The sequence below is a fragment of the Oncorhynchus gorbuscha genome, linkage group LG22, assembly GCF_021184085.1.
Source record: "Oncorhynchus gorbuscha isolate QuinsamMale2020 ecotype Even-year linkage group LG22, OgorEven_v1.0, whole genome shotgun sequence".
Lineage (NCBI taxonomy): Eukaryota > Metazoa > Chordata > Actinopteri > Salmoniformes > Salmonidae > Oncorhynchus > Oncorhynchus gorbuscha.
The window spans coordinates 22,088,401-22,102,408 of NC_060194.1; the positions used below are offsets into that span (position 1 = coordinate 22,088,401).

General features: G+C 42.1%; 2 protein-coding genes across 2 annotated transcripts in view; both read right to left on the reverse strand.

Annotated features, from left to right (window-relative positions):
- Positions 1–663: 663 nt before the first annotated feature.
- Positions 664–6,630, reverse strand: LOC124009621 (uroporphyrinogen decarboxylase-like). Its single transcript, XM_046321607.1, has 10 exons — positions 6,458–6,630; positions 5,651–5,763; positions 5,418–5,497; positions 5,263–5,325; positions 4,856–5,053; positions 4,115–4,276; positions 3,040–3,174; positions 2,362–2,462; positions 2,053–2,119; positions 664–1,416 (listed from the first exon to the last, which is right to left on the reverse strand). Exons 1-10 carry the CDS (start codon positions 6,478–6,480, stop codon positions 1,255–1,257), a joined length of 1,104 nt encoding a protein of 367 aa, XP_046177563.1. The 5' UTR covers positions 6,481–6,630; the 3' UTR covers positions 664–1,254.
- Positions 6,631–6,968: 338 nt separating this feature from the next.
- The window catches only part of LOC124009795 (tyrosine-protein kinase Lyn-like), a 13,476-nt gene continuing 6,436 nt past the window's right edge, over positions 6,969–14,008 (reverse strand). The window contains exons 7-12 of the mRNA XM_046321968.1: positions 13,546–13,698; positions 11,748–11,930; positions 11,505–11,581; positions 9,254–9,407; positions 8,293–8,424; positions 6,969–7,858 (exon numbers count right to left, since the gene is read on the reverse strand). Coding sequence (XP_046177924.1) covers positions 7,656–7,858; positions 8,293–8,424; positions 9,254–9,407; positions 11,505–11,581; positions 11,748–11,930; positions 13,546–13,698 — 902 coding nt within the window. The 3' untranslated portion in view covers positions 6,969–7,655. The remainder of the gene's footprint in view (positions 7,859–8,292; positions 8,425–9,253; positions 9,408–11,504; positions 11,582–11,747; positions 11,931–13,545; positions 13,699–14,008) is intronic.

Consider the following 14,008-nt stretch of genomic DNA (forward strand, 5'->3'; position numbering starts at 1 on the left):
CGATAAATGGTTGATTTAGGTGCAATAGCCTGTGAAGCCCTTTTTGTGCAAAGCAATGATAACGGCACGTTTCCTTGTAGGTAACCATGGTTGACAGAGGAAGAACAATGATTCCAAGCACCACCCTCCTTTTGAAGCTTCCAGTCTGTTATTCGAACTCAATCAGCATGACAGAGTGATCTCCAGCCTTGTCCTCATCAACACTCACACCTGTGTTAACAAGAAAAATCACTGACTTGATGTCAGCTGGTATTTTTGTGGCAGGGCTGAAATGCAGTGGAAATGTTTTTGAGGATTCAGTTCATTTGCATGGCAAAGAGGGACTTGCAATTCATCTGATCATTCTTCATAACATTCTGGAGTATATGCAAATTGCCATCATACAAACTGAGGCAGCAGACTGAAAATGTATATTTGTGTCATTCTCAAAACTTTTGGCCACGACTGTACATCTCATTGGTCATTTAAGAGTTTCCCCTGATAATCTCAAGCACCAGTGGTATAGTGGTAGATGTGTGGACATAGGATTGCAAATTCATCTCAAATTGGGAGCTTCCCTTGAGAGCTTTGGTGAACTGCAGAGGTCCAAATCTATGGAGCACAACAAGCTGAACCAACAGTCCTGGATGAAGGCTTTTGACTGAATAAAAACAAAGAGCGAAATAAACACTAGTGCTTTATGCTTTAGTACATTTGTCACAGTCAAACAACAGTGTTGGCCATGAGACCAACACACCACCTTTCAAGATAATCACATTAAACCCTTCATGTTGTTGTAAGATGAACTACCTGATGAAAAAAACGGAGCAGAGGTACACATAGGAAATATTACAAGGTCGTGCACTACTTTAATGTTTTTCTTTTGTCCAAGGATTATCTATAGAATATAACCAAAATATTATTTATAAAAGAAAAATCACACACTACCGTTTGGGGTCACTTAAATGTCCTCGTTTTTGAAAGAAATGCACATTTTTTGTCCATTAAAATAACAGCAAATTGATCAGAAATACAGTGTAGACATTGTTAATGTTGTAAATGACTATTGTAGCTGGAAACGGCCGATTGTTTGTGGTATAGCGTAAGTCTGGATTTGTCCTGGGATAACATACTTGATAAGACCTGTTGGTAGATTGGATTTCTGTGAATACATGATACATTGTCTCTATAAACCAATGCAATGTTGCTTAGTTCTTTGGGCGCTGCTCTCTGCTAGTATGATGACTGTGGTCAATGTTGCCTGGTGACGGGGTGTTACTTGAGATTGAGGTGGCGAGAGTGAGTGTGGACAGCTTCTACAAAGGCACCCACATTCTCTGGGTCCATGTCAGGGTACAGCCCGTGGCCCAGGTTGGCTATGTACCCTCTGGTCCCAAAGCCTTCCAGCATCTTCTTCACTATCTCTGATATACGCTCCTGTAGAAACAGAGACAAATGAGCATGGCTTTTGAAAGTGTGCCATATAAGTAAGAGCAGTGGGGTTAGCAAGTGCCTGGCTCAAGAACACAATGGTTGCTGGGTCATGTGCTTGTACTGTACAGTACCTTTGTACTCAAACATCTCTCTGTACCATGTGTTTTCTATTGTCAATATTCAAGATTTATTTTTTAAATAATATAATAAAATCATTTTCGGGAATGGTCAAACGTTTTCAGTGTAAACTTAAACGACTAAAACCAGATATGAAGTATGTAGAAAGGATAATGGACTTGTATATTTTTAAATAAGATCAACTTTGAGAACTGACCATCTCCAAAACAAAAAACTAGACAGTCAGGGAGAATCAAGCATTCAAATAAATGATGCATTCAGGAGTATTTTTGTCATGGGGCCCCCATTGATTTTGAGTCACTCGTATTGCTTTAAAACTGTCAAATGTTCTCTTCGCCCCAAGGCAAAAAGTGTCAAATTGCAGGAAATTAGCCTTAAAAAAGCAAAAAGTTTATCTGCGGCAAAGAGGAGAGGCCCTTAAATGTTCAGTTGGAGACTGCACCATTGGCCACGCCCACCACCTAAACCCCATTTTGATCCAGAAAAAAACCCAGTGCTTACCTTGGGGGCATAGAGTGCACAGGGGTCCATGTTCCCCTGGAGACTAACCTTTCCTCCCGTCCGCTCTCTGAAATCACAGAGACAATAGAATAGGCTCGTTAGCAAGAGTTCATTTACAAGCTGTTCAGTGGACAAAGCCAGGCATCCCTGTTGACAGGATAAACTTGTGAATCCAATACAATTTAAACATATGACACAAAATGTATTTTGCAAACGTTGGCTCGGCCATTGACTGTCTAGGAAGCTAACTCTCTGGGAATGATTCATAATCATCAATTGCTTTCTGTGAAAAGGGTTCATGTCCATTACCGTGCTGAGCGTGGATCAATGGTCCAATCCAAACCAACAACCTCATAGTGGGACTGAGAGAGGTCCTCCAGACCATAGTGGCCGTCCTTGGCAAACACAATCTGGAATAGAACATACAGGACACGGTGAGGGAGGGGGGAGGGGGGGGGTTACAGAATGGTCCAGGGAACTTTAAAGACACACCCGTGAATAACTAAAATTACAAAACAATTGTGAAATATTTAATTATGAGCAGTGTTGTACAGGTAAAAAAAAAAAAAAAAAAAGACTTCAGGTCGGCGTGAAAAGAAAAGTAACTGTTTCATTGCGTTTTTCGGCAAAAAAGTGGGTTAACTGTTGGGCAAGAAAAAGTTGGGTGAACTGTGTTAACTTGCATTTACCCGCCACTACACTGCTGATTCTGAGACCTACAACATGCTATATAATGATTCAAGGCATAAAAAAAGCCTCTAATGTATTTCTGACTATTTAAGATGCCGCCTGTAGAGACAAATCTGACCATATAGTGCCATCTACTGGTGAAATATCACACTGGCCAACATATCTCACTGCAATAACGGCAAGCCTTTTATAACGTAGGAGATGATAAACAAAAGATTGTCTTGAAAATCTAGTGACATAAAATCCACAAAATGGAGGTCTGTGTTGATGTGTGAATGACAGTCTGTGTGGGCTCACCATGGGGACATCCTGGCCTGACTCCTTCAGCTGGTCCTTGACCTTACAGGCGATGTCTCGGAGGTAGGGCAGGGAGAACTCCTGGAACTCCACTGGGCCCAGACAGCCAGCATGGGACTCAAACACCTGCAAGGCCTGGGGAAACACAGGGATGGGGGGATGTATCTACACAGCACTACACTGAGTGTACAAAACATTAGGAACATCTGCTCTTTCCATGACAGACTGACCAGGTGAATCCAGGTGAAAGCTATGATCTCTTTTTGATGTCACTTGTTATATCCACATCAATCAGTGTAGATGAAGAGGAGGAGAAAAGAAGAAGGATTTTTAAGCCTTGAGACGACAGACATGGATTGTGTGCCATTCCGAAGGTGAAAGGCCAAGACAAAATATGTGACTGCCTTTGAACGGGATATGGTGGTAGGGGCCTTTGAACGGGGTATGGTGGTAGGGGCCTTTGAACGGGGTATGGTGGTAGGGGCCTTTGAACGGGGTATGGTAGTAGGGGCCTTTGAACGGGGTATGGTAGTAGGGGCCTTTGAACGGGGTATGGTGGTAGGGGCCTTTGAACGGGGTATGGTAGTAGGTGCCAGGCGCACCGGTTTGAGTGTGTTAAAAAGTGCCACGCTGCTGGGTTTTTCACAATCAACAGCTTCCTGGTCCACCACCCAAAGGACATCCAGCCAACTTGGCACAACTCTTTCAACACCTTGTACAGTCCATGCCCTAACGAACTGAGGCTGGGGGGCTCAACGCAATAGGAAGGTGTTCATAATGTTTGGTACAATCAGTGTATGTCTTTTGTATAATGTGCCTATGCCAGGGGCCCTATAAGGCATGAATAAAATCAACATTCTATCAGTTCCTAGATATTGAGCTATCAAATAATTAATGGTCATCTGGCAAGTGTAACATCTTCTCCTTGTCCAATTAAGTGCTGTAAATAAAATGATCTACCCTCTATTCACCTGATAATTTTCCCATCTGCAAGAACTCTGAGCTAGCAGTGCACCTGAGGATAAACTGTAGTAAGATACAGCTGGAACTCAATCTCCCATGATGCCTAGCTTACCTGTGCCCCAGCAGCTACTTGTCCCAGCAGGTACTCTACGATGACATCTGTCAGCATCTTTAGCAGCTTGTGGCTGGCCTCAGGGTGGCGGTACAGCCAGCGCTTAGCCTTGGAGTGGGTTGTTGAACCTCCCCCCTCAATCATATAGGCCATTAGGGTCCACTACAAGGGAAAACAGATGATGATATGGGCCACTTTACCGAAGCCACTAGTCTAAGAACACCAAAATAAACACATTTTTTTCTTCTGACGATTGAAGCAACCATTAGATTATTTATTCAAAAGTGTTCTCTGTCTGTCTGTCTGTCTGTCTGTCTGTCTGTCTGTCTGTCTGTCTGTCTGTCTGTCTGTCTGTCTGTCTGTCTGTCTGTCTGTCTGTCTGTCTGTCTGTCTGTCTGTCTGTCTGTCTGTCTGTCTGTCTGTCTGTCTGTCTGTCTGTCTGTCTGTCTGTCTGTCTGTCTGTCTGTCTGTCTGTCTGTCTGTCTGTCTGTCTGTCTGTCTGTCTGTCTGTCTGTCTGTCTGTCTGTCTGTCTGTCTGTCTGTCTGTCTGTCTGTCTGTCTGTCTGTCTGTCTGTCTGTCTGTCTGTCTGTCTGTCTGTCTGTCTGTCTGTCTGTCTGTCTGTCTGTCTGTCTGTGTGTGTGTCTGTGTGTGTGTCTGTGTGTGTGTCTGTGTGTGTGTCTGTGTGTGTGTCTGTGTGTGTGTCTGTGTGTGTCTGTGTGTGTGTGTGTGTGCGATCTCACCGGGGCACCAGTGAAGCCGATCAGAGGGACCTTGCCATCCAGTTTGTGGCGTGTCAATGTGATGGCCTTGAAGACATAGCCCAGCTCCTTGTTGACGTCCACCTTGGGCTGCAGGAGCAGCAGGTCCTCTGGCTCCTTTAGGGGCTCTGGGAACGTAGGGCCCTTTCCTGCCACCATCTGGACATCCATACCCATGGCCTGGTAGCAGGAACACACATACACCCAGACATTCATTGGGCAGTTCCCATTCCTCATACTGTATCTGAGTTATGTGTTTCCTCCTCTCCACATACTACACAAAGAGATGACCTTCTTACTGAGGAGGAAAAGGAGGAAGAACACTTGTAATTGAAGTGAGTAAAGTAATGGCAAATAAAAACTCTTTGTCAGACAAGGACTACTCTTACCTGTGGGATAACCAGGATATCTGAGAAGATGATGGCAGCATCAAATGGGAAACGTCTCAATGGCTGTGAGAAGACCCCAAAAAATAATAGGTGAACGTTATCAATCAAGGCTAAGATGTTTTGTAGATCGTTTTATACCTGTACTGCATAGCTACCTGGAGAGTGAGTTCGCAGCAGGCTGCAGGTGACCGACAAGTTTCAAAGAAGTCCTTCCCAGCTCTGAACTCACGGAACTCTACAAACAAACATGTCAATACCAGCAACTCATTAAAGGATGGATGGGTCCCTTCAAACAATAACAGCCTACTCATATTTGATTTAGCCTAGTGCTTGTTAATGTTAGTCTCTTATGTCAGTGAAGTGAATATGAGGGTGTCGTGAGGCCCACCTGGCAGGTAGCGTCCAGCCTGTCTCATACACCACACAGGCACATGATTGGTCTCCTGGCCATGGCATGCACGGAGGAATGTATCATTCTTCAACTTAGGAAAGTCTTTGGGGCTAAAAAACAAAATATCAAGTCAAAGATGGAATGAGACATTGTCAAAGCAATGTAAACATAACATGACGCTTTTCCCCTCCCAACCCACCCATTCACTCAAACAGGTAGATAGGTAGGTACAGACACATTTAGTTAGTAATATTCTTCACCACTTTAACAATGAGGTCATATTCTTATCAGAGGCAAGGCCTACTCCTCCCCTTATCCTAGCTATCGTGTTGGCCACCCACTATAGAGTGCTGTAGGAGCATGTGATCTAAAAAGATAAGTCCCTCCTCTCTGTTATCAGCTGCACATTGTGAAACGGTTGAATGAAATTATGCAGGTTCTCTTTCTCATGCAACTTCATAGTGACACTGTCACAAATGCTTTACGTACCAAGCCTAACCCCTGACAATACTTCAATGTGACATGCTGCAAGTCTTCATCGTGTTCCTTTAGTGACTGAGGCAAAGTTGCCTGGATCAGTTAGCTGTTAATGGCGGGTAGCTAACTAGCTAGCTTCTTAGCACACAATTAAAAAAAGAACTAGCTAGCTACAATCAAACATGAGAAGAACACAAACAACACTACATGCACTTGAATGTCGACGTAATAGATATATAGCTAATGGTTCAGTGTTTTGTAACACGGTAAGCTAGTCGGCTAACGATAGCTTGCTTTAGAGTAGCGAGGTATTCAGAATATACGTACAGTATTAGATCGTCATTCTCCATGATGGGACAGATGATACAATGGTTGAGAAAGTGTAGAAATGATGTTTACGTGTCCTAGATGTCAGTGGCACAATGCTACCTGCTTCTTAACTATCATCCAGAATGTTGTACAACTAAAATTATGCCACACCCCTCGGCTACAGGGCGCGGCCATCTTTAGAAAGTCATGTGACCACTATGGTTACGTTTAAACTTTTTGCCTCCAGAACCCCGAATTTTGTATGTTGCGCACTGTGATATCGGTAGTTGTCCGTTTATAATATATTTTATTGATACTTTTCATGTTTTGTAAGTCAATTCACTGACTCAAGTGATCTGATTTTAAATCAGATCTCACATCGCATGGAGAAGTGAATTCATTGAAAAGCGCTAGTACAAAAAGAGGACATGGAACGCCACTTGTCTTGTCTGAAGATAAATAGTTGATAGCATATAATATAATTTCTAGTGCTGATGACACTTTTCAAATAACTTAAAATAGGCCAAAATTATAAAACATCTGCAAATAAGTATTTTTATTGATACAGATCATTTGCATTTATTCAGGTTGATACAATCACGTGATGTCACACATCAATATCTCATAAAAAAACTAAAATACAACAAATATACATGAAATAAATCATTAGTCTCATTATTTCTGTCATTCAGAAAATAACCCAAAAGATCAAATAAATCAATGTACCTTGAAATACAGAGAAAAATAGAAATGTAATAGATGAAAAGGTAAGCATCTGTGCTGGTAAAATGTATGATTGAATTCAACATGGCAAACAGATATGGCTAAAGTGATAATAAATATGTGGTAGAATGTCTATTTTGTGCTGTTCAATGTGATAATTATTCTACAGGTTTGATCAGAGTCAGTCAACAGTAAGCCATTTGTTATTCGATCATTTTCCGTGAAATGCTGAAATGCACAAGCAGGTCTATACTTCAATATGAAGTTGAGTTCATAGATTCATCTTTGGCTTGCCTAAAAAATAAGCAAGCAGTCAACTTGTCCGACAATATCTCTACTTCCGCTGAATAGCTGATATTGTTGCTGGTGGATTGACAATTTCATAATGAAACTAGCACATTGGCAGATGTATGTACATCCCAAAGGACACCCTATCCCCTACATAGTGCACTACTTTTGGCCAGAGCCCTATTGGGACTCAAACATTGACTTCCTAGGGCTGCTGTTGGTACTGGCCCTCTGTGGCGGTGTAAAAGTCATCTAGGACACTCTGGATGTAGTCAAATGTAGGCCTGTCATCTGGCTTGCTCTTCCAACAACTGGTCATGATGTCATAGAGCTCATTGGGACAGTTCTCAGGGCGGGGCATTCTATAACCTCTCTGCACTGAAGTCATCACCTCACCATTACTCATCCCTTGAAAAAGGAAAAAGGGAACAGAAAGATTCAGTGAGACGAAGCAGATACTCTGAAATGCAGGTCGACCCAAATAGGAAAAAAAGCAAATGTGACCAATTCTTATTTCTGTGGGGAAAATGGTTGATCAATAGCGGGAAAAATACCAATAAAAAATACAAATAAAGTCAGCAGGTATTTGGTATTTCCTAACACATCACAATAAATACCATCAAACCAAATACAGGGTCCTTCTCTGGAGAATACCACTCAATGATCTCATGCAATATCTGTCATTAACCAGCAGATGGCGATAAATATATGTTAACGCCTATTATTTCGTTAATTCAAACTCTATATTTGGCAGCATATCGTGGGGAAATCAGGCTTGAGTAGCTAGTCTTAAATATGAAAGTATTGTGTGTGTTTATGTGTATAAGGTTGCTTGTAATTACCTGGATAAGGTATTTTTCCATAGGTAATGATTTCATACAGGAGGACTCCAAAGGACCACATGTCTGACTTGATAGTGAAGGATCCATAGTTGATGGCCTCTGGTGCTGTCCACTTGATGGGAAACTTTGCACCTGTAATGGGCAAACACTCACATATTCAGAGGACGGAATAGTTTGACACTTATCTGCCTAACCAACCAACCAAGGTACAATTATATACACTAGTACATGTTTGGACTGCTGACAGAAGCATTCTTGTGCCAATTTGTAAGTCGCTCTGGATAAGAGTGTCTGATAAATGACTTAAATGTAAATGTAAATGTAACGGATGTGAAACGGCTAGCTAGTTCGCGGTGACGTCACTTGCTCTGAGACCTTGAAGTAGTAGGTCCCTTTGCTCTGCAAGGGCCACGGCTTTTGTGGAGCGATGGGTAACGATGCTTCGTGGGTGACTGTTGTTGATGTGTGCAGAGGAGCCCGGGTATGGGCGAGGGGACGGTCTAAAGTTATACTGTTACTTATACTGTTACTGTTACTTGTACAAACCAATATGCAATGATAACCAGTTTGCTTCTAGCATGTTTACATTGCTGATATGTACCTCTACTTCCTCATTGGCATAACAAAAAACAAACACACTATGCAAAGCCTGATCCAAGTCCCTTAGATAAACATCAACATCATGTCCCTCAGCGGTACTAGTCTCTAAAGATACGATCTTACAAAATATACACAATTACACTACTGTAATAACTCTAGAGAGCAACAGGGAATTTCTCTATACTGTCTTGCTCAGCCAAAGATGTGACACTAGACAAATCGTTTTGGGAAAAACTTATGATGCATAATTAATCAGTCATGAATGTTATCACATGAATCACACATATGTATAACAGTATGGCCAAAGTACAGTATTAATATTGTACTAACTAATTCTAGCATGCACAGACGGAAGGCTCACCCTCTCTGGCTGTGTACTGGTCATCTTCTATAACTCTAGCAAGGCCAAAGTCAGCTATTTTACACAGCAAACTCTCAGACACCAGGACATTGGCTGTTCTCAGGTCACGGTGGATGTAGTTCTTCTTCTCAATGTAAGCCATTCCCTCCGCAATCTGAAAATTGATGAAAGTTCCCCTCAGAGATTAATAAAGTACCTATCTATCTGAGATGAAACTCAATTCAGCATTCGACCCAAATTAGTCAAACTTTCCGACTGACTTGTGTCGTTTCGTTCCCATAAAACAGTACTGAAAATGGTTAATAACTAGACTTCTCTTCTGACAAAAATTCAGTATGGCAAATGTGCAATGCTGCACAACATGCACCACATGACCAAAATTCTGTGGACACCTGCTCGTCAAACATCTCATTCCCTGTTCTGCCAGTCACATTCTCTTAAAGTTCCCCAAAGCACACACATCCCTGGGTCGCTCCTCTTTTCAGTTCGCTGCAACTAGTGACTGGCACGAGCTGCAAAAGACACTCAAACTGGACCGTTTTATCTCCGTCTCTTCATTCAAAGACTCAATCATGGACACTCTTACTGACTGTTGTGGCTGCTTCGCGTGATGTATTGTTATCTCTACCTTCTTGCCATTTGTGCTGTTGTCTCTGCCCAATAATGTTTCTACCATGTTTTATGCTGCTACCATGTTGTTCTGCTGCCATGTTGGGTTGCTACCATGCTGTGTTTTCATGTGTTGCTGCCATGCTATGTTGTTGTCTTAGGTCTCTCTTTATGTAGTGTTGTGTTGTCTCTCTTGTCGTGATGTGTGTTTTGTCCTATGTTTAAAAAAAAAAGTTTTTTAAATGAATCCCTGTCCACGCAAGAGGCTTTTTGCCTCTTGGTAGACCACCATTTTAAATAATAATTTGTTCTTAACTGACTTCCCTAGTTAAATAATGGTTTTATTTTTTTCTATAACATTCTCCACTCTTCTGGGAAGGCTTTCCACTAGATGTTGGAACATTTCTGCGGGGACTTGCTTCCATTAAGCCACCAGCCGATGCTAGGCATTGTATATGGTGATCTTAGGCTTGTGTGTGGCTGCTCGGCCATGGAAACCTATTTCATGAAGCTGGCAGTTTGGAACTCGGTAGTGTGTGTTACAAACGAGGACAGGTGATTTTTACACGCTACAAACTTCAGCACTCTGTGGTCCCGTTCCGTGAGCTTGTGTGGCCTACCACTTCGCGTCTGAGCCGTTGTTGCTCTTAGACGTTTCCACTTCGCAATAACAGCACTTACAGTTGACCGGGGCAGCTCTAGCAGGGCAGAATTTTGATGACTGACTTGTTGGAAAGGTGGCATCCTATGACGGTGCTATGTTGAAAGTCTCTGAGCTCTTCAGTAAGGCCATTCTACTGACAATGTTTGTCTATGGAGATTGTATGGCTGTGTGCTCGATTTTATACACCTGTCAGCAACTAGTGTTGCTGAAATAGCCGAATCCACTCATTTGAAGGGATGTCCACATACCTTTGTATACATAGTGTAGTTAATGTTTGTATTTTACCTCTTGGTAGAATTGAATTAGCTTACCAACCATTTGACTTGGTTATTACTCAACAGGTTTAAGTGAGCTGGCTGAGTCCATTCTGGGAAAGGGTTGATCTGGTTATCAGACAATTGTTTCATTTCCCCAACTGCATCCTCTTTCACTTTGTCTTAACACGTTGTGCAACTGTGGGCAGATGCAGTTTTCCCAAGCCTGAACTGACCACACCTCTCAGTCAATCCACAAAGACCTGATTAAAGTTCATTAGGAATTTCTATTGAACTAATTAGTATCTCAAGTGTACCGATCTATATGGAATGAGGTATATTCCTTTCAAAATGTGTGATTTTTTTTTTTAGGTAGTTTACTTCTTTGGTGAGGCATGTTATCAATGGTAACTTATGGATCATCATTTTGTGTATTGACTGTTTGGTTGAATCACATTTCTTATACTTCCATGAGACGCATACTTTAATAGGCACGTGTGAGGCACCACAGGATGGTCTTCACTTGTCACTTCTATGTTCTTAGTTTGTTGCATCTCATTTGGAAAGTGCGTCACCAAATAGTATTTAGTTGCTATTCCTCTTTCTGGTTTACCAATGGAAAAACTGACATCATCATCTATTTCTGAAGTGGAAATGTCTGTAAAGTTGAGCGATAATCTTAGTCCTTGTGACATATAGAGATGAAAAGACGAACATGCATTACCTGTGCAGAGAAATCGATGAGCTTAGGTAGCTGAACTTTGCAGCCTACCTCACTTTTTAGGAAATCTAAGAGGCTACCTAAAAAAAAGGAAAGAAACAAAATGGAGGAATAGAAACCAAACCAATGAAAATGTGCAGAGGTGACTTACAGAACACTTATATAACTTATGTAACATCAAATGGTGTGTATTGATGAAAACATGTCGGCAAAATGATTAGGAATTGGACATGAAGGGTGTGTTACCATTGGACATGTACTCTGTGATGATGTAGATGGGCTCGACCTTGGTGACGACGGCGTAGAGGCGCACCAGTCTGTCGTGTTGCAGGGTCTTCATCAGGTTAGCCTCCTCCATGAAGGCCTCAGCTGACATGGTGCCTGGCTTCAGTGTCTTCACTGCCACCTTGGTCGTGTTGTTGTAGAACGCTGCAACAAGGAGGGATTTACACAGTATGAAGTATATGAAAATGTCTTCTGACCTCTAGGGCTACCTACTGTATTTTTTTTGTCTTTTTATTTGAATGACATTTTGATTGGAAGATTTCACATAAACAGTTTCACACGATTAAGCAACAAGGGAACGAATGGCAGTGACATAGAGTAGTGAAGCGCAGTTCATACTCAATAAATAGAACGAAGGAATTAAGCTGTAACAGTTCAGAAAAAAACTGTTTGTTTGAGAGAGCTAAAAGTAGACAGCAGGAGCCTCGAGACAGATACATTTTCATGTTTCAGCTTCACTGCACTCTGAACAAACATCAACTGTAAGACGCCTCAGGGGAATGATGATAGAACTGCTAGAGAGACCATTGATTCAAAACAATAACTCTCAGTGTACGTCCCAAATGACAGCATATTCCCAATATAGTGTATTACTTTTGACCAGGGCCCATAGAGCTTTGGTCAAAATTAGTGCACTATGTAGGGAATAGGGTGCTATTTGGCATGCACGGAATAAAATACAAGCTAGGGAGTTTCTCTGTATATATTACTGATTAACAAGTGGAGTTTCAGTACAAGTTCGAGCATTTTGAACCCGCCGTCCAGAATAGCATTTCTTTATCACATAAGTCTCCAACAATTTTATTGTTTCCACTGTGCTAGCTGAACAAGCACTGAACTTCATCCTAATCTAAGCCTCTTAATTCCTCGTTTTCATAGAGAAGAGGGGACTAAACTCTACAGAGACATAACAAATGCAAAGAGGTGAATGAGAGGAAACAGGACTGTCGACAGCTCCATCTGGCTGGCTGGCTCACTGTGCCATAGGGAAAGCCCTTAAAGCCAATGAGTTCAGAGAAAACAAAGGAAACATCTTGAGCGCCGTACAGGAGCCCCACAGTCCATTTGGATATTTGCAAAGATGACAACTTCCTGCAATTCATCAAGGCTGTGGTGCGGGAAGGGAGGACTTGAATAATAACAAAATCCAATGCAAATTCAAAGTCAGACATACTCACATTTCCTCTACAGATGCCTCTGATAACAGCACCAACAGTTCCTTGTACCAGTCCCATCCCTCCACTCTCTACGGCTGCTCACAATCTCATAGAGACAGTAGGATCAACATTTGACTGCCTGTCTGTCTCAGCTGCCCTAACCCTGATACAATTACACCACAATAAAGTGATACCATTCAAAAACAATGGAGAATTCTGAACAAAGGTCTGCCATGACTCATGCATCCACTTACATTACAATAAAGATGACTTACTAATTTGGGATATCTGATAATCACCACTACTATGTTCTTGGTGAAATGACACACAGTCACATACTGTACAACAGTGGTTCCTAACCAGTGGTACTAGGACCCCTGGGGGTACTTGGCCTATCCACAGGGGGTACTTAGGAAGACTCAAGAGACCATAGGCCTACTGATCAAATGTACATGAGGGGGTACCTCAGGGGTACTCCAGGCAGAGCAAAATCACGTTGGTGGTACAGTAACCGAAAAAGGTTGGGAACCACTGCTGTACACTTACACACACATACATAACACACTCCTCCAACAGACAGGGAGCATCTTTCATTGACTCACCCATCCACACTTCACCAAATTGTCCGGCTCCTAGTTTCTTCACCATCTTGATGGACTCCTTGGAGATCTCCCAGGCATCTTTGTCCCATGGCTTCTGAGCTTTGGGTTTATCACAGGCCTTCTCCAGCTTTCGACAGAGACCATCTGATTGTTCTGGCAAGCACACAACAAACCAATGTTGAGACATAGCAGAGTGACATTACTATATTCTTTAGACAAGATATTCTTTATTTACTTTTAGTGAATAGAGAAGTTGAAAGTTTAAATCTGAAAGAAGCCAAGAAGAGTTTATGGACATAATTAGTCAAAGTGAAGAGTAATCAAGCAAGATACCACTAGGGTAGCCTAGTGGTTAGAGCGTTGGACTAGTAACTGGAAGGTTGCAAGTTCAAACCCCCGAGCTGGCAAGGTACAAATCTGTCGTTCTGCCCCTGAACAGGCAGTTAACCCACTGTTCCTAGGC